This window comes from Arvicola amphibius, chromosome 1 (assembly GCF_903992535.2).
Source record: "Arvicola amphibius chromosome 1, mArvAmp1.2, whole genome shotgun sequence".
NCBI classification, from domain to species: Eukaryota; Metazoa; Chordata; class Mammalia; order Rodentia; family Cricetidae; genus Arvicola; species Arvicola amphibius.
In genome coordinates, this window is record NC_052047.1 from 180844139 (window position 1) to 180864508 (window position 20370).

The window sequence follows — 20370 nt, forward strand, 5'->3', positions numbered from 1 at the left end:
TCTTGCAAACACCAGGACCTGAGTTTCACCCCAGAACCCGTGTGAGAAAGCGTGACAGCAAATTCACCCTTACACTGAAGGGACTGAGACAGGAGGTGCCTGGAGCTCACTGGCCAGCCAGTCTAACCTACTTGGCAAGCTTCAGGTCTGTGAGAGAGACTTTATCTCAATGAAAAGGTGGACAGTGTCTGAGGAATCACACCTGGTTTTGTCCTCTGGTCTTTACATGCACTCGCACACACGAACATGTACATGTACATACATACACACAAACACACGCAAAACAAACAAGCAAAGAGAAAACAGAAACAACCTGATGCAGAGAAAGACTGGAGACAAGTGGATGCATTCACAGAGCAGGCGTATATTCTTCCTAAGGAATGACTGCCAGATACACACACACACACACACACACACACACACACACCATGCACATATGCATGCACACATGCACATACACAGGTATGTATATACATACATACAAATATATCTTACATATTTGACCATTGTTTAATTACTTCTTTAGTGTAACAATATGCAAAGCCTTGTAAATTTCATTAGTCACAGGGGTTTATTCAAACTGTCTCCTTTGCATGAGAAACCCAGACTTACAGCTGGTCTCTGGGAAAGAAAGCCCTCCAGGCCTTGAAAAGAGAGCTTGGCCTGTCCAAACTCCCTCTGAAATACAGTGGAGGTCAACGGCCCGTGATGCATGGGGCCAGGCTGAAATGTCCCCAGTCAGCATCTGCAATTCAATCCCACACTTTGCTTTATGGAACAATTCACTGAATTCCAAGTTGTTCTTTTTTCTAATTCACCATATAATTCACCTCCCAAGTTCAATTAAGAAGCAATCTGTTAGCAACTTCGGGAGCAAGCTGCTTTTCTTTGGGAAAGTGCAATTTTCTTCCGCTCCCAACAAAAAGTGCCTTAATTACATGCATCATAATAGACACTGGTGTACACACAACACCCTTCTGCTATAATTAATGAAACATCAACGGTCCACACCCAAAGTATCCAGGCAAGGAGAGACAAGCTCCTTCAAACCAAGGGGACGGTGCCTTGTTCCATAAATCAATATTACCTATTCAAATAATAGTGACTATGAATATTCATTAACATGGAAATGCATAAACAAAACTTTAATTAATCTATCCTTCATTCTTAAACCATAACATTTCTTGATCCCTAGTTTTCTTAAACACAGTAGCTACTGTTTTTAATTGCATATTATTTTAGGGTGCCCTTATAGATAAGTATAGCAGAAATGCCTTTGATTTACTTTAAGAAAAAGAAAAGGAAGAAACGAAAAACAAAAATCAGCACAAGATCCTAAAATCCAGTTTACCAGCAGCCTGCAGCCTATTCATCCCAGAAAACCCCGCTGAGCACCTGCCCTGGGCAGCTCAGGGCAGGCTCCTGCCCACATAGCCGGCCTTCATGGTGTCTGAGCGCTAATGGATTGGCGTAAACAATGAGCTCATTCCAGGGAGGGGTCAAACACTTTGAAAAAAACTGTAACTGAATTTTACAAAATGGTAGGTGCATGTGAGCTGAGACTTAAGCTTTGAGAGGGAGACACCTGTGTTCAGAGAGTAACAAAGAAACCCAACTTCAAGTCAGTCAGTCCTGAGAAAGACAGAGGAACATGAGGCTGAAGTTGGGGCTCAATGTAAAGCTGTCAGGCCTAACACTGAGAGGGGGTTTCTGGGGATACCTTACCACCTTATCTAATGGTACATTTCACACATAGCCACTCTCCAAAGAAGTGTTAATTCTCATTTTATATAAGATAAAATCGTGGTTTGTAACATGTGCACCAGGCATTTAGTTATTGGATTTGCATTACCATTCCAAGGTTGGCCCACCAGAGTCCAGAAGTCACATTTTACTTCATGCCTTCACCCCTCACCTAGATAAGTGTACCTGAGCCATGCCTCAGACAAGGCCCAGTGGGTGCGTGCACACCTCCACCAAGAAAATTAGCAAAACACAACCTCTCCACAGAACAGTTTTAATTATTCATTAGGGGAAAACGGCAAAGCCCCTTTAAAAGGTCGATCCAAGAACAAACAAGGCGATCACTATGGTAATCAATGTGTGATCTTGAGCAATCCCGTGCCAAGTAGCTTTCAAATTCCAAATGCTACAGAAGGGAAAGGGAAAATGAGTTAAAAGATCAATGCCAGATTTTGTTAATGAAATGATTTAATCCTGGCGAGCTCTGCTACGGTTCCGGTGGAAGACAACCATAAACTGGTAGCATTTTGTCATTTTATAACATAGGTCAAAGTCTTCTAAACTGGGCATGGGTATGTCATCAAGGTGTCAGCATGAGGAAGGCATCGGCAGGAGGGCAAGGGTCATCTCAACCTTGGATAGAGATTGTAGTTCCTGTACCCACAACAGGGGCGTGCTAAGGCAAAGTATGGCCCAGTAGGACAATCTGTAACCTTTTAGACTCTTTTAGATATTTACTGAATGAGAATATATCATACGCAAGATAGAAAATATAAAATAAAATAAAAACACACAAAACAACAGGTTAAGAAAGAATGCCCAGTATAACTCAGATAGAAGGCAGCCTGGTCCACAGTCTCAGAAATTAGCCCCAAACACACGGGACAACCATGACTGGAAATGACCTCAGTGATCATTGTGGAAGTCTCTGCTTTGTGATTTTGAAGTAAGCCCTGTGTTCTTATTTGATTTTTATAACCTCCAAACGCTATTCACCATGTTGCTTTTATAATAGAGAATTTTTTTAAAAAAGAACACCATTGCAATGGATAGTTTGCCGAAGGACATGTTTTCTTCACACACATAAGTACAAGCACACACGCGCGCGCACACAGAAACAGAAGTTGCCAGGGAAACCTTCTGGTGGGGAAGAAACATAATCATGTTTCTGCAGATGGGAAAATTGAGGCCACGCCCCATCACCATTTTCTCTCTCACCACTGGAAGAAACAAGGAGTCCACACCTTGGCAGGATGGATCTCATTGGTGGGATCCAGAGAGAACTTATCAGCACCTTCTCGGGCTAGTCAAGAGTCAACCCTCTTTCTCTAAGTTCATAGGCAAAATATTTGTGTTTTGGCACAGGTTGAAGAAGCCTAGAATTTGCTCCTGTCCCCAGGCAGATCATGGGAGACTACTTTTGAGACATGACATCACTCGTAGCCCAGGCTGGTCTCAGACTGGTGGTGCTACTGATTCTCCTTCCACAGCCTCCTCCTGAGTGTTGGAAGTACAGGCTGGAGTTACCACGCCTATGCTGACGTTTTATGCTGGGAAACTATTCAATCATGCAAACAAGAATCCTTTTCCAAGGGCCACCAAGCCAGATAACTATTTTGCTTGGTATTGGGCCTCTGCTCATTTTGGATGATGTATCTGCACCTTTCTGTTCCCTGATTGGTGGGTGAGTTAGCACGGGCCCTTTCCTTAGGCATACCCTGGGAGTACCTAGTACTCACACGGCTTCACACTTCCAGCTTTCTCTAGCACTGGGCTCCTTGTTCCCTGGTCTACCCTCTCCACATCAGTCATACCCAGCATGGCCTGGCCTTTTTGGCTGTGCTCACTATTTTTTTTACTGTACAAAAAACCATCTTTCCTTTCAGGGTTGTTATGTAAGTTAAGAGAGAGATAATACACACAGTGCACAGAATGACACCTGGCACACAGGCAGCATCACTAGGGCAGCTCATACAACTTGGAATACGGTGCTGAGGATAAACCTAGCCATGTGAACACTAGGAAAATGCTGTAGGGCCAAACTACAGCCTCAGGATACAAGTATCACCAGTATCATCAACTCCCAAACTCTTCTTGAGGTTTGAAGGAGTAGAACTAGATAAAATAGCCAATCACAGACACAGGACATTTCGTACTTGAAGCATCACAAGCCAAGATAAAAGTTTACGTTCTCCTTAAAACAGTTAATGAATTCAAACTCCAATGGAGACACTCTGCTGGTACTGGTGATCAAGCGAAGGTCTCGCTGCAACTGGCTTGGTATCTCTTCAAACAGTCTCCATACAGGGTTTGTCTGTGACGGTGTGTAGGGTAGGGAGGAAGTAGAGAACAAAACAAAAATGGAAGACCTTAAGACCCCAGGCCAGGCAGCTGTGGTGCGAAGCCAGGGTGGTGGTGGTGCACGCCCTGAATCCCAGCACTCAGGGAGCAGAAGCAGGTGGATCTCTGTGAGTTTGAGGCCAGCCTGGTCTGCAGAGCAAGTTCCACGACAGACTCCAAAGTTACAGAGAAACCCTGACTTGAAGAACCAAAAAAAAAAAAAAGAAAAGAAAAGAAAAAAAGAAAAAGACACCAGAGTCATCCTGTTACCTCTGGAAGAATAGCACCAAGTGGCCAAGATTCTCCATGTCGTTCTCAAATGGTAGGCTGGCACTGTGGGTTGGTACTATAGGCTGGCACTGTAGGCTGGCACTCACAGAAGGAACTACAGGTGTCTGTTGGGAACTTTGTTAAGCACTATGCTCCCATGTGCCCATGTGCATGTGCGTGTGCGTGCGCGTGTGTGCGTGCGTGCGTGCGTGTGTGTGTGTGTGTGTGTGTGTGTGTGTGTGTGTTCTCATTTGCTTTTCCGCACAGCTGTATGAGGTAGGAACTACTGCTAGCTTTCACCTAAGTGAAAACTGAGGCTCCAAGCACCTCAACCTGACCTGCTGGCATGCAGCAGGCAAGATGCAAACCCAGGGCAGTCCTAGTCCCACCTGCTTCCCCTGGTGGCCTTTGTACTCTAGGACAAGAGATGCCAACCCTGATCATAGCCACATAGCCAATGCCCTGATGGAAGAAAGAGGAAAATCTCTGCTCCCTGAGCAAGAAGGTAATAGGTTATATTTAAAGCAAGAGCTCTTTGAATGTATCTCAGGGTGGGTTCTGGAGGCTCAGGGGAGCCTTTGGTTGGGGGAGGAAGCTTCTTTATACTGACTTCCAGAAATTGCTTCTGAGAGCAGTTTATGAAACAAAGACTGGCTGGGGTGACAGCGGTGGGGAAATCAGTCCCAAAGACCATGTGACTAACTGATAGGAAAACAGGAAGAGAGCAGCAGTGACCACAGGGCTAGGAATGCACATGGACAAAGCAGGCTGCAGTGGAGGATGTACGGGATTCCGAGGCTTCCTGAGAAGGGCTGGCTGAGCCTGAAGGGAAGGCAGAGATAAGAAAGTAGGGATTCGGACCATCCAGGTATTGCTATGGGAGCAGACTAGTCTTCGGCTTCCCCGAGTCTGAGCCCACCCACGGATCCGACTTATCTCCCCATCCTCTTGCCCACCAACCAGCTATCCACCCCCAACTGTGTGCTTCTTGGGCTGTTCAGTCTCATTGCCTGGTTTCCTCCTCCCTGAGTTTGTTTGAGCTTGCTTCTTCCCACGAGGTCCTCCCCATTGGCTCCTCAGCCTCTTTCGGGAAGCCAAGCCCCTCCCCGATGCTCCATTCACACCTCTTTCATGGCTCTGTGCTTGCTCACTTGTGCACCACCCCATTCAACTAGTTTCCATAGTACCTCATGTATGTAAGTGTGCAGCTATGTACACCTATGTATGAGTGTATGGAGGTCAGAGAAAGACATCGGTGTCTTCTTCCATCCCCCTCTGTCTTGTTGCCTTGAAACAAGGTCTCTCACTACACCAGTCCTTAACATTTTGGCTAGACTAGTTGAGCAGCAAGCTCTCAGAATCAACTGGTCTCCACATAGCAGGCTTTTTATATGGGTACTGGGGATTCAAACTCAGGTGCTCATGCGTGCAAACCAAGTGCTCCTACCCATTGGCCATCTCCTCTTCCCTGGCCAATGGCACAATTCTCTGTGAGTGAGTTTGATGGTGTACCATTCCTGCAAACCTCTCTACTCCTTAAGGACCAAGAGTATAGCCTGGATATCTCCAACCACGTGGTTGTTACAGCAAATGCTCAACAAGTGTGTCCAGGGCCTGGAAAGATGGCTCAGTGGTAAAGAGCATTTGTTGCCCCTGTAGAGGACCAGGCTTCAGTCCCAGAAAGCATGTCAAGTGTTCCCAACCACCTGCAGCTCTAGTTCCAGGGCATCCAATGTCTTGGCTTCCTTGGGCATCTGCATATACATGGTGCATATAAAGATATACAGGCACACACATAGCAAAAAATAAACCACACACGTACACGTACACACACACACACACACACACACACACACACACACACACACACGTGTCCAGCCCAAGCAGACTGAATCAGGTTAAGCACTATTTACATGTATCTCAACTCTGCACCTGAGGTAAAAAGCATTATCATTTTCTCCCCCTTTATCAGACAGAAAAGTGAGACTCAGTGAAGCCTAAATTGTGGTCTGTAGTCAGCAACTGTCGCTTGGGGAGTGGGTCTGCTTGACCTCAGCCCTTGTTTTATTGCTCCCTGGTAGCCTGGCGGGAGCAAAGGAGGACGGAGGAATGCTAGGACAACGTGTAATGTGTAGTTAGGTGCTGTTTGTCCTATGGAAGAGAGATCCAGTCAATCCTAATCACTTGCAATGCATTCTTCAAAGTGAGCCCTAAGCTATTGCATACCGAATCTAGCTCCTAGGGAAACAATACACCGTCTTGTGCACAGCATGGAACTGCCAGCATGAAGCATTTTCTAGGCCATGCTGTTCGAATCCCCAACCACTGACCAGTATAGTTCTGTGTGCGTTTCTCCCCTAAGCCCTTATTTAACATCTGTTACCTATTCATCAACTTTGACTTCCCAGCTAGTCCTGTAACTCGGGCCTCGGAGTCACTCGTGGGTTTCTCTATAGGGCCCCTTATTACCTTCTTGGGGTTAGGAGATTCAGGCAGCACTTCGATACCGCAGTCGGACACCACCCTAAAGAGCAAAATCACCAGCAAGAAGCTCAGAAACTCCAACAGCAATGCAGGGAAAACAGCAACTCACTCTATGGGAGCTGATTGTGGCAGGGGTAGGGGGCTCAGGGAACAGGAGCCAAACAGAAAATAAAAGAGAGCAAAAGCCCTAGACAGAGAAAGTCACAATCCTGAGCTCTCTTTTGGGAAATGGAGGGGCTCAGAGCTTTGTGCTGGGAACAGGGAACAGGCTAGACAGGGACCTTCTTTCCAGAAGCTGCTGGAGTGTGAGAAGCCATTGCTCAGGCTGCCCTGCACCTACATGGTGGCCTAGTATAGGGCGGCAGTAACAATGGTGACATACTGCTCATATGCCCAGGTCAGCTAGAGTGGTGAGCAAAGTGGCCACAACGGTGTGTAGCCAATGAGAAAATGTTCCCTGAAGATAGCCCCTAAAACGTCAGCCCCTGGACAGTGTCCAGTCCTGTCCTGTAATGGCTACACTGTCTTCTTTTGGGAGAAGACACATCCATAATGCATGCTTGAAAACAGAAAATGCTCCTATGTAGACAGAATTCAAACAAACACACCTCTAAACCAGCTTGTATACTGGCTGGAACTGAATCCTGAACTGAACCATGAGCTCAAACTTGGAGGAGCAGAAAGAACTGCCAACTTAGGAAGACTAGAATTTTCTCACTGCCCAACCAGAGTGCCAAGAGAAATTGCAGAGTTCTCTTCCCCCGTGTTCTATGTTCTTTGCAGAGATGCCCAATAAAGACTTACAGATTTCTCAAAGGACAAGTCCTGTATGCTAGGTCACAGAAGAATAGCAAGAGTTCAGGACTTAGAGAAAGGAGGAGCTCTCAGGCAGGAGCATCACAGGTTCAAAACCATCCTGGACTACTTAGTGCAGGTGCATAAGAGAGAGACAGAGAGAGGTTACTCTAAGCGAGGTTCTGGGTACTGGCATGTTAGTGAAATGCCATAGAGAGATACTCTACAGACTCATAGTCGCCATCACATGAATTCAGTATGACAAGAAGCACCTACTGCAATGCCAACCTGTATGCAGGGCCACAACCCTCTTTCAGGGAAAATACTGAATGTGTCCCCTCCACATTCTTCTCTGAGTCTCTGGTGGCATGCTGTATTACAAGCAGGGGCCCGAGACTGAATATTCAACAGAAAGAAGACAAAGGGTCCCAAAACAAGGACCTTCTCTCAGGAAGCCAGGTAACAGCTGTAGGAGCCCACCTTAAAAAGAGAGAAGTGACCTTGACCAGCATCGTAGGACTTACATTAGGACCCAAGATTGTACCTCTTCCCCGCTGACCCAAGGTGTAGGCTCAAGTGACTAAAGGCAGGTGACACAGGAGGGTGTCAAAGAGGATTCCGAACTGGTGGGAACCGTGGCAACTGGCAGTGGACCTGCCCCTGCTGAGCTCACCCACCGTTATGCAACCCACTGATTGTTGCCATGTGGACTCTGGACCAGTGTGGCGAGATCTTCCAGCTCTTCGAGACAAGCCAGAGTTCTGGGGTTTTATGAGAAATCTGATTTTTAAATGTTGGCAGTAAATTTTAAAAATGTAAGCACTACAAAACAAACAACACACATCTGCAGACCAGATTTGGCTGGGGGGCTGACAGCTTAGGACCTCGGGGCTGGAGGGTGGAGGGGAAAGTCATGCCTGTAGGCAATGTTAATGGCAGGCAGGAAGTGAGGCCCGGGCTGTAGTCACTAAGGCCTGGGACTGAAAGGGTGTTAGAGTGTGGAGGCAGAAAACAAGGTGTGTAGAAGTAAAAGCTGGCCCTTTCCTTAGTATTTGTAGACAAGCAAAGGCCATTAAAGGGCACCAGAGAAGCAAGATGACCAGGGCACAGTGTGATTGTCTGGCTGCTACATCGTCACTTTCTCTCTGAATCTCCTTGGAAACCACAGGAATAATGATATACCAGCCTTGGAACCCATAAGAACCACAGCTTGGTCCAGGTCATCCCGTTCATCATCCTTGAGCAAGCAGGCCACAAGCCTCATCCTAAACTCACATGGGCAGACCCGCCTGCCACCCAAACCAGCGTCCCAGCTCCTGCAGTCGCAGGGCCTTAATTCCCTTTCCTTTGTGGGAAGCCGTCTGCGCTTTCTTTGGTCTTCTGTCTGGCCCATTGAAGTCGTTTTCTAAGAAGGAACAAAGCGATCCCACAGTCACATGCTCTTGACTTGTGAGAGCACTCTGGACAGCCTTTATAAGGTGCCACATCGGATGCAATTTAAACCAACTGTTCTGAAGTTCCAGATGAAGGCAAACCAAAGATATTATTGTGACCCAGTCCACACCATGACCATCAGGGTCCAAATGGCCAGTCCTTACAGTATTCAAGGATCTTACCAAAAAACCAAAAAGACTCATTCCTGGCTCTCAGGAGGAATCCAACCAACCATTCATTTCATAGCTAAAGAAGCCCAGGGTCCCCAGATGTCCCTGAAGCCTGCTCTGTCACAGGGAACTCCAATCTGAGACACGGATTTTAGTGAAAGCCTGCTTCACCCATTATCATGCCTAGCAAGAACATGCTAGATCAGCAGGGGCATGTGCCCCAAGGGACAGTTTCTAGTGGTCATCAGGAGCAACCAACTTGAGAGAGGCAACGGGAAGGACTCAGACTCACAGGGCCACACTAAAGAGAGGCAAACGGTGCCAAGGGAGAAAGTAATAGAGAGGCTGAGCATGGTGGTATCTGTAATCCTGGCACTGAGGCAGGAGGATGGCAAGTTTGAGGTCAATCTGCTTACACAAGGTAAATCCTATATCAAAATCAAACAAAAAATTCAGGAGTAATCCTTCATTTTAATCAAGAGAATTTACCTCAGCATTCTTTTTTTAATATTTATTTATTATTACACAGTGTTCAATCTGCACGCCAGAAGAGGGAGCCAGATCAGATGGTCGTGAGCCACACCATATGGTTGCTGGGAATTGAACTCAGGACCTCTGGAAGAGCAGTCAGTGCTCTTAACCTCTGAGCCATCTCTCCAGCCCTACCTCAGCATTCTTTTAGGTCAAAGGAAATGCTTTCTTCTCCTCTAGCTAGGGCACTGATACTGGACATATTTATCAGAGGGCTACATAAATAAATTACCTTCAGCAGGGTTACTTCGTTTTATTCTGCTTTAGAAATCAACTTGTATTTAAATTAAGAACTCTACCAGTACAGCAAATGCCCCATACATGGTTAAAAGAGAAGAAAGCTTGGCTCAGATGAAGGAAAACCAGATGATGGTGCTTAAGACGCAATCTTTCTGCCGTGCAAAGCCACATGAGGCAGTCCCCGGCTCTCCTGAAGTGATGATCTCAGATTCCATGCATTAAGATGGCTGAGGAAAACTCACATTTTTCCCATGAAAAATGACACTGTACGTGACATCCCATTAGGCTGGATGATGAGGTTTGGCCAAGAAAGCAAGGTGAGCCCCAAAGGAAGTTGAGCCACTGCAGGGGATCCCCATTTCCTCCTCCAGCCCAGGTTGCTACATCAATCACTTTCCTTTTGCTCACAGACAGGGACACCGCAACCTCTTCAATATCACTTCTGTTCCTACATCTTACTTCCCATTACCATTGTCAGCTCGGGCTGACTCTTTCTGGAATTGTCTTCCTTGGCAATCTCCTCTGATCTCAGCACGTCCATAGTAATCCTACACACGTATATGCCACAGTAGGGAACACTTAAGTTGAAGGATCATGATATAGGTTTGTGTGGTGACCATATTGGAAAAAGTAAAAGAGCAAGGGACACTTTGGGGTCCCTGAAAAAGGCAATCAGCCTTATTCCTTTCTTTCTACCTCAACTCCCAGAGAAGCCAGCCCTTCTCTCTCTCTTTCTCTCTCTTCCTCTCATACCTATCTATCAGTTGTCTATCAACTGCCAATCATCTTTTATCTATGTGTTTGTATGGTGTGTGCATATAAAGTATTATATGATTATGTGTACACAAAGCACATGTGTATGTGAAGAAAGACTCTTACATGTCACAGCACACATGTAGAGGTCAGAGGACAACCTTAGCTGTAGGTCATCTCCTTTCACCTTATTTGAGACAAGTTCACTGCTGCATATTCTAGGCCAGCTTCCGGAGAGCTTTAGGGGTTCTCCTGACCCAGTCCCCACCCTCATCTCACGGTGGAAACCCTGGGATTTCAGATCCCCACACCCACTCCTGACTCCACATGGGCTCTGGGCTCCTGAACTCAGGTCCTCAAGCCTGAGCAGCAAGAGCTTCGTTCACTGAGCCCTCTCTCCAGCCCTCATATACCTATAGTCTATTACTAATCAACCTTCATTATCTTCCCAGAACAAACTCTCGCTTTAGAGCGACCTTGAGTGAATTCGGTATCTCCCACTTGGGGACATGTTGACTACAGTAGGAGTTGCTTGTCACTGTTCCTCAAGCTAACCTTTGGATTTTGATGCAAACACTCCAGATTCACAGACCTGGAGAGCACCTACTCTCTGGCTAGACTGAGAGTACCTGCCCGGCTGGCTCAGCACCCACAGTGGCTCCAGCTCCAACACAAACACACTGGTGACAGCTATCAGCTCAGAGGTGAACTCCATTTCCCCAAGGCCTGACGTTCCCAGTGAGTTCTGGCTGCTGTCCAAGGTGCAAGCCCGACTTGCCTGGGCCCCGAAGGATGAGATGACAGAATCCTTATGTCGCATTCTTTCTTCCCTCTCAGAGAACAGATGTGCATTCTACCAGACGCCTCTTTATCATCTCAAGTCATCTCACCAAATAAAACACTCCATGGGTAGAGGCCTTGCCAAGCCTTGCTGGTTCTGATGCTGGCCCCCTTGTCCCACACTGCAGAGCCTGGGCTCTGGCTCTGGGGCACCCTGACCTCAGTAGCGGCTTTAAGATCGGCTCACTCTGGCCTCTTTTGGCTCTTACCTCGTCCCCTGATTTGATTTGTGAACTTTTGACTTAGTTTTGACTCTTGTCCCCATCAAGCCAACACTTCCTTATGTTGTCCCGAATTCACACACACACACACACACACACACACACACACACACACACACACACACACGGACCAGGACCTGCTCTGCTCTTCTCTTTATTGCTACAGGAAAGGAACTAGAAAGTCTGCTAAGGGCCTCCCTGGTGCTCCTGCCTGGGTCTCTGCACTCCCAGGCTGGGAACACACTTATTCCAGCCTGGAAGGCAGTCTCTGGGGAGGGGGTGGCTGCTACATTGAAGGAACCTTCTGATGGCAGCTCCTACACCTCCAGTCCTCTGAGACCATGGCAACCATTACTCATCATCACAGCCCCCTCCACTTAATGGAGGAGAACGCGTGGATACAGCTGCATCTTGGTACTGAGCACAGAAGGCTTCCAGGTAGCATTCCTTACAGGAAAGAGGGGAGAAAAGAGGGAGGGGTGTTAATCATGAAATGACATCAGAGAGACAGCAGGGCTGTGTGATGGAGCACAAGGCAGGGTGTGGAGGACAGACAGCACATGAAGATCATGTTCCACGTTGTGGAAGTCCAAGAGACGTCTCCTGGGAGGGCAGGCTGACCACGGGAGGTCAGCTGGATGGCTGCCGTCTAGGGAAGGCTGAAGCAGTAGGCATGAACATGGGTGTCCTCTCTGTCTCAGGGATAACTTGAGGACCATGTGATCCATCTGAGGTTTAGGAAGGGACCAGTAAGATAAGTTGTTGCCGTGTAGCTAAGGACGTCACTTTCAGGCACTCCCTGCAAGGCAATATGGCTCACTCTGGGCTGAGACCCTTCTCTGAGCTTGTACTCACTCCCAGGGCTGTTAGACATCGCACAGTCAAGCAAACAAGCCTAACCTTTATGGCCTCTGGGGAAATGTTTTGGTGGGTGGGGGAGTTGAATAAGGGGTGATCCAGGAAAACCACTATGCAATTCTGTCTGAGCCCCTGCTCAGATCCAACCAGTGTATAGGATACATAGCCTACCAGCAGCATCATTTATATACCCAGCCAGATACTGGCACTGAGGAAGAAAGGCCACGAGCAAACCAAAGAAGTCACTACTGCTGAGAGTCTGACAAAGAGGACGTGTAAGCTGAACGCAAGTGGATGCTGAGTGCAAGCGAGAATGGCATGCGGGAGGAGCACGGCTCTCCCACGCACCCCCCTCCACACACACCCTCAGAACTGCTTTGCTTTGATCATCACTTTTGAGAAGGACGATGGAGGGAACGAACATCTCGCAGGCCAAGGGGACAGGTTAGAGATAATACTCAGAGCTGCTTCTAGAAGCAGGAAAGTACAGGCCTTAACGTTCAACTCATGATAACAAGAGACGCACTTACCTTATGGGCTGACACAGAGATTTCCTACATGTCAGTTAAGATCAGATTGAAGAATCTGCCCAGGCACGTTGCTACTGGCCTGGCTCTAGCATTCCCACTGGATCGTGGCAAAGCAGTGCAAGGAATTCCTGGGGACCCCAAGGTCTGGGACAGAGCTAAGGACCAGAAAGACTAGGGGACAAGGAAGCCAGCAAATGTCAACCAAGGAAGATGCTATGGGACAATGTTTCTGCTAATTATGCATCTGATTCTCCCATGTGGTAAGGGTTAGAGTACAGAGGATGACGCTGAAAGTGTCCCATCTTACAAACAGGACAAGATTTAGTCTAAATCCACAACTAATCAATACAGAACCGGGGAGGCAAACCTGAGCCTGCCTGACTCTCATGCACATCCATCCACAGCACAAATCCACAAGCTCAGAGGCCCAAGTGAACACCTTCAAGGGCATGGAAGCACCCAGATAAGGGAAGATGTTGACCTGAATCTAACAACTTAAAGATACATGGTGTTTAAACTTCTTGAAATTCCAAGTAAACATGTACGTGTGTCTGTGTTTCTGTGTGTGTCTGTGTGAGTGCATGTGTGTTTCTGCAGTGAGAATCTGTTGTGCACCAGCTATTGCGTGATCACACTGAGGTAAACAAAATGATTTATTAAGGGTCTGCAATGGAAAGGAATGAACTCACAAGTACAGAGAAAAGGCAAAAGCCATTGCTTATCCTGGGCTGTCTCTTCGCCGTCCTGGGTCTCCCCTCATGCTAAGTGAGAGCCACAGCAAGAGAGCCGGAGCAAGAGAGCATGCTTTCTCTTGCAGCTTATCAGTGAACATGTAGCACCTCAGACCATGCCCAGAGGGCCGGTCCCCCAATAGCTAATTGGTTGAATGGATTCCCACAATATATTTCTGTGTGTGCCTTTTTCCTCAAAAATCTATTCACTGATGCTTATCAGACACCCCAAAAATCAAAATGTCAAGTGCAACATACTTCGAGAATAAAAGGCACCAAGTCTGATGTTCAGGCCTCTCCTCATCCAATGGGAGGGATCCACTGGGAGGAATATGGGTAAGGGAAGCTTCTGAACCTGCTGATCCTCTCAGCTTCCCAGGTCAGAGGTGCCAGCAACACAGATCCCCAGCAACCAGGTGTCTTCAAGACGGCACTGTCCCGAGACAGATCTGAATCCTGGGCGCTGTACCAGCAAGAAGCCAGCCCAACATTCATATGCTTAGGCTAGAGATCCTCCCACAGAGCACCGCAGGAATCACCCACTTACCCACCTTCCACCTGGACACTTGTTATCCGACAGCACCCCCACTCCAACAAAGAGAGCAGTAAGATGGGGATGTCATGTCTAAACAGGCTGGAGAATGCCTCACCATCGGTGTGTCTGCTCAGAACTCACGGTCCAGCTATGGACCTTTTTAAAGTCTCCCCATCCACTAATTCCCTCAAGAACCTTGAGGCTAAAAAATGGGTTGCAGAACACATACACCCTGAGTCTGTTTCCAGATCTCCCATCCTTGGGAAAGAGAGCCCAGAGCCCCAAATTAGAGCATTTGACTCAGATAGCTCCATGCATCACAGGTACACAGCAGCCTCAGATGGCTGAAGGGGGCTCTCTCTGATGGCTAAGTCTTTGGTCACGTCTCTCCTATAGTCGGAAACATCAGAACTCAAGTTCTCTTGAAACAAACAGGACTGTGGTTTCATTAGGATGGCAACAGGGAGACTAGATGAGGATACCCTAAGCCACCTAAACTGCAGTCAGGATCAGAAGTGGTCGTCTAGAAGCTAAAGAGACTATGGGCAAAGACTTTATGATCCAAAGATGAGACCCAGAGAGAGGACACAAGCTGTTTTGTCTTAGACTCACTTCTGCTCATTTATTTACTCTGAACCCAGAAGCCAAACTGTCAGGGCTCTGCATATGCTCTGAACAGATGGCGGGAGTTAAGGAAGTAAGAATTACAGCAAGGTTGGCCTCTTCAATGGGGATGGACACAGCCCACTGGCTCAGAATGGACACGGCGGGAAACACCAGTTTCCATCAGCGCCAATAAGTAATTAAAACCGCATCGCCTTCCAGAGCTCTCTTTATAGAGATCCATTATCCCGACAGAGATAACTGCGAGATGAATGCACCTTCCTCTCAAGGCACATCTTGCCAAGATGGAACATTCAAAGTTTCCACGGCCCTTCAGGGAAGAAGGAAATGAAAAACTGCAGCACGCTGACCACACAGGCATCTGCAGCGCACTGACCCTGCAGGCTTCTGCAGCACACTGACCCTGCAGGCTTCTGCGCAGCCTGTGTTGTTGAGAGGAAAAGCGCCTCAGACTCAGAATCAACAGGGCTGTCGGGTCCTGCCAGGAGTACAGAAGAGATGCAAGAAGGCTGGAAAGTGTGTGCGCCTCTCTCTCTCTCTCTCTCTCTCTCTCTCTCTCTCTCTCTCTCTCTCTCTCTCTCTCTCTCTCTGTGTGTGTGTGTGTGTGTGTGTGTGTGTGTGTGTGTGTGTGTGTCGGTCTCCTACTAAGTACTTCCTTCACGACACAGCTAATCCGATTAGCAGCTTTAGGAAACTCCGAAGCGTTTATTCAAGAGCTCCATTCACAGAGCCCATGCCTGCTCCGGGGCTCCATTCTTCTCATGGCAAATCAAAAGCATACAGAGGGGCTCTCCCCGAAGGACAGGCTCTTGCCTCCTGGCCCCATGCACGTCCAAACGCCACCACCACATCCTCCGGTCAGTCAGCTAGCTCCCGGAACTGGGGATTGAGCCCATTCAAAAATGGAGAAGCTAGAACTCTTTCCACTACACCCCCGGGGGGAGGGGAGGGCGTTTCACTAGCGCTGTCAGCCAGGTGGCCTCCCGCAGCTGGCAGCTGTACTGAATGAGGTGTCACAGAGGCACTCCGTTGCAGGGCTGGTGATGAGTCACCAGCTGTCTCTGGTCTTCATTTCTTTGTCTGTAGAATGGGGACTTAGAGCAGAACGAGTTGCTGGAGCAGAAGGCTGGAGGGAAGGAAGCTCAGGGTGTGGACAGACACGATGTCATTGGGGTTGGACTGAGGACAGAAGGGGAAGGGAGCCTGTCTCTGTAGACTGAACTGAGAGCCAGACTAAGGAAGCAGTTAGATAAGCAATAGGAGCAGCTGAAGGGGTCTCAGGAGCAGAGTTGTGCTTGGCTTGGGGCAGCATCCTCCGGGGTCTGTGCTCCTCCATCCTTTCCTCCTCTTGAAAACACTGGGTCACTACTGGGTTTAGGGTCCACTCTAAACCAAGGAGGATCTCATCTCAAGACCCTTCAAGAACTACATCTGCAAAGTCCCTATTCTATGGGTCACTTTCTAGTAGACATGAATGGGGGAACACTATTCCATATATACAATATGGTACAGTGGCCAGGAAGGTGACCTGGCCGCAGGATGAGGACAGAGAGAGCTGAGGCAGGAAGCACATTTGAATTCAGCTCAAGCCTATGGCCCACATGTACAGTGAGAGTAGTCCCTACTGGGAGCCCCAAAGACCTCAGAGAACACCAAATATGCTCCTAAACAAGAACATGGTTCCCCATTATTCTAGACTCCTTCCCAAACCGTTCTCCACTCCTTCCAGATGGCCAGATGGCAATGGGGTGGCCAGGGAAAGATGCAACAAGCCTGGACTAGCTCCACCTAAGCTCCGGGTGGGATGCTGCCCCTAAGCGAACTCAGAACATGAGCATCTCCGGCACACCTCTAGACAAAGATGCTGGCTGCTCCACCTTAGAAGCAATTGACATCCCTGTGTTCTATAGCCTAGAGAGCAGCTCCAACCTCACAGGGTAAGCAGGGAGAGTGGCCTGTGGGCTGCTCTACAATGACAGCCATTTCCCTGTCAGCCTGTTCAGGGACTTCAGCCCTCTGCTACTGAAGCTCCCTTCTCAGCTCCCAAGAAAGAAAACTGCACTTAACGAAGTTTAGGAACTAGGTGAGCTATAACAAAGAATGCATCCTTCTCCACGTTTGAATCTAGCAAGAATGGGTAAGAGTGGCTCCTTTGAATTTCATTTTTACCCCAGAAAATGTTTGAAGATCTACATATAAATTTCTTCCCAGAAACATCATCTCTCATTTTAAAATTACATCAAAAGGGAAGCCACCTTCACATCCACATATAAGAGCTTACAAGAGGTGTGGCAAGGCCTGCGAACCACTAGCTAGTGCCCTCGCCATCATAACAGCTCTCTGGCATGGAGTGAGGGGTATCCATGACAGGATGGTACCAAACAGGTAGACTACGCCAGCACATCCCAGTAAGACCTCTGTGTTTAAAAAAGTGAAAAAGTGTGTGTGCGTGCATGTGTGTGTGCATACGTGTGTACATGCGTGTGCATGTGTGCGATGTATGTGCATATCGTGTATGTGCATGTGTGTGCATGTGTGCGCACGTACGTGTGTGCATGTGCGTGTGCGTGTGCGTGTGCGTGTGCGTGTGTGTGTGTGTGTGTGTGTGTGTGTGTGTGTATGGCTGCACACATGACCATAGCACATCAAGGTAGAAAGCAATCCAGCAAATAGACAGTATCATTGATCCCTGGGGCTGCAATAACAGGATTTCCCTTTTCCACTTAGGAGCCTTTGCACTTAAAAAAAAAATCAAACAGTATTAGTTTAATCAGCAAAATCAATAAAAAAAAATCCCAACCTGAAAATAATATAACTGCTCTAGGTAGACACAAAGTACAATTGACCCTCAGAGAAAAGCAGTTGGAACAAAAATCACCTTGCCATGAAAACACTCTGAGAATAAAGCCTGCACTAAACCGAGGAAGGAAGGCATCAGTGGAGTGTTGAGAGGCTTGGTGTCCGGGTCCCCAAGCCCTTTCACGTGTGGCGCTTCTCCCAGTCTCCACTTGGTTCCAGTCTTTCCTACATCAGTCTTCCCTTTGCAAATATTAAGGAGAATTGATATTTCTTAAACATTTATCTGGTGCCAGACACAACACATATATTCTTTTCTCAGGTGACCGCCCCTGAAGGGACACTAGCAGCTGTGTGTGGCATGGTGTCTGACCACTGCCTGGCCTCTCAGGTGCCTTTCCCCCACATCTGGTCTTCCTGAATCCCCCAGATATGCTATGGTAGGACCTGGGAACGGCAGAAAGAGAACTGATGAGCAACATTAAGGACTCCTAATGACAAACGGGCCTGTTGTGTAGGCCAGAGGGTGACAGGAGACCCGCGTAAAGGAACCCAAAAATCCAAAACCACTAACAGACTCTGCATGGGAACCACTCCTGCTTTCTAGTAAGCATGATCAACCTGGAGTATGAATTGACACAATCACTCTCGAAAATGATTTGACAGGATCAATTGGAACCCCAGACCTGGCCATTTCACACAGGGCAGCTGCCCAGATGTCTGCCAGCAGAAGACTCTTGGCTAAGCTAGGGGCCATCCAAGCAGCAGAACATTCCCAACACTGGAGGGGATGAACTGTTCCGTCAACCGTGTGTTCCTGAATGTGCAGTAGTGAGGGCTGGTACAAGATGATGGGATAGCACCCACTGCAGGCTCGAGACCACACAGGCAAAACCGGGCAAGCTTAGATTAGTGATGATGCTGGGCTGAGTGCTGACTGTGGGGGACATACAGGAGTCTTTGGGGGTCGCCATGGTGAAAAATCCATCACAGTGTGCGCACAAGATAGTCAGTGTTCCCTGGTTTTGCGGAATACTGCAAAAGAAGTTTAAGAACCACTTTAAGCACAGATTCATTAGGTCATCTTCTCCAGGCCCCTGGGAAGGACCAAGGAAGAGTGTAAACAGGTGTGAACAGATGTTGTGGTAAACCATGAAGAGATGGTTTGCTATGCTGGAGCACAGCTAAGGCTGCAGGTATGCTATTATGAAGATTCATTCAATTCTTCATTTGAAACCCTAGCCAGCTTTTCAGACCACGTAGAAGAGGCCACACAAACTCCATTGTTGCTCGTAGATTCAGACACCACTAAGGAAGTCTGACATATCTAATGGTTCCTTCCAGTCCCAGCTCCTAGCAATGGTTCCACGACCTTGTGACAACACTGTCCCTTCATCTGCCAGCCCTGTGAGAGCTTTGTAGCTATTTCAGACAGAGGTAGAGGTTAAGCACCAGTGGCTGGCTGTTTTATTTTTCTGACCTTCGGGTTGAACCCCAGTATCTATACTGGGATTTACTAATCATGCTACAATGGGCCCCAGGCTCAGTGAGAGATTTTACCCCACAAAAGGTAGAGAATGGGCGAAGAAGACACTTGACATTGACCTCTGACCTCCTCACACATGCACACACAATTGTACATGGTCCCGTATGCACAGGTGCACAAATGTGAATAAGTGCTTGTGAGAGAGAGAGAGAGAGAGAGAGAGAGAGAGAGAGAGAAGAATCAGCTAAATTTAAGGTCCCAGATCCGTGCCTCCATCAGAGGAGGTGATATGATCCCTCCAGGCCTTCCACACAGGTTCCTAGACCTACAAGTCAAAGATACCGAAGATTCCTAGAGGAGCCCTCAAGCAGCATGCTGGGTTACGAACAGATCAGGAGGTCGATACTTACCAGTATTGTGTGCCATTTCCTCTGTGGACGGCTTGGTCCAGTCTTCGGCCTTGTCGATGTGAAATAACTTCAGATCCTCCTCTTCCAGGGCAATGTCTCCCCAGAAGACAGCTAGCAAGAGAAAGCACAGTGAGCCAACTGAGCCTGCAAGTCAGAAAAAGGGATTTGCTAACCCCCCAGAGGGCACCAGATGCGAGGAGCAAATCCTAGAAAAGACAGTCCTGCCAATCAAAGTTCTCCTAGAGCCTCAATGATAGTTGCATTAAAGCCATGGTATCTGAGCCAACCACCACAGGAACCCAGAGCCTTGGTTGATAAACACCCCTCTGTCTCACCCTCGTTCCAGGCAGCTACAGGCTAAGCATCACATAGAGACAACCGTTTCTTTCCTCTTCTGTCCCTCCTTCTATAAAAGAAAAAGCACAGAGCCACTGTTTGCACACCAGTGACAGTGTCTGCTGCCCTTCTTTGTGCAGGACCCCTGCCCATTCTACATGGTCCTTCTGCAGGGACAAGCAACATTCTAGATCAGCCATTCTCAACCTGCGAGTCACGACCCTTTGGGGCTCCAATGACCCT

General features: G+C 47.9%; 1 protein-coding gene across 1 annotated transcript in view; it reads right to left on the minus strand.

The window, feature by feature from the left end:
* Tll2 (tolloid like 2) overlaps positions 1 to 20370 on the minus strand; it is a 108802-nt gene that overhangs the window by 65713 nt on the left and 22719 nt on the right. Inside the window, exon 2 of the mRNA XM_038347035.1 lies at positions 19792 to 19902. Within this exon, the coding sequence (XP_038202963.1) occupies positions 19792 to 19902 (111 nt within the window). The remainder of the gene's footprint in view (positions 1 to 19791; positions 19903 to 20370) is intronic.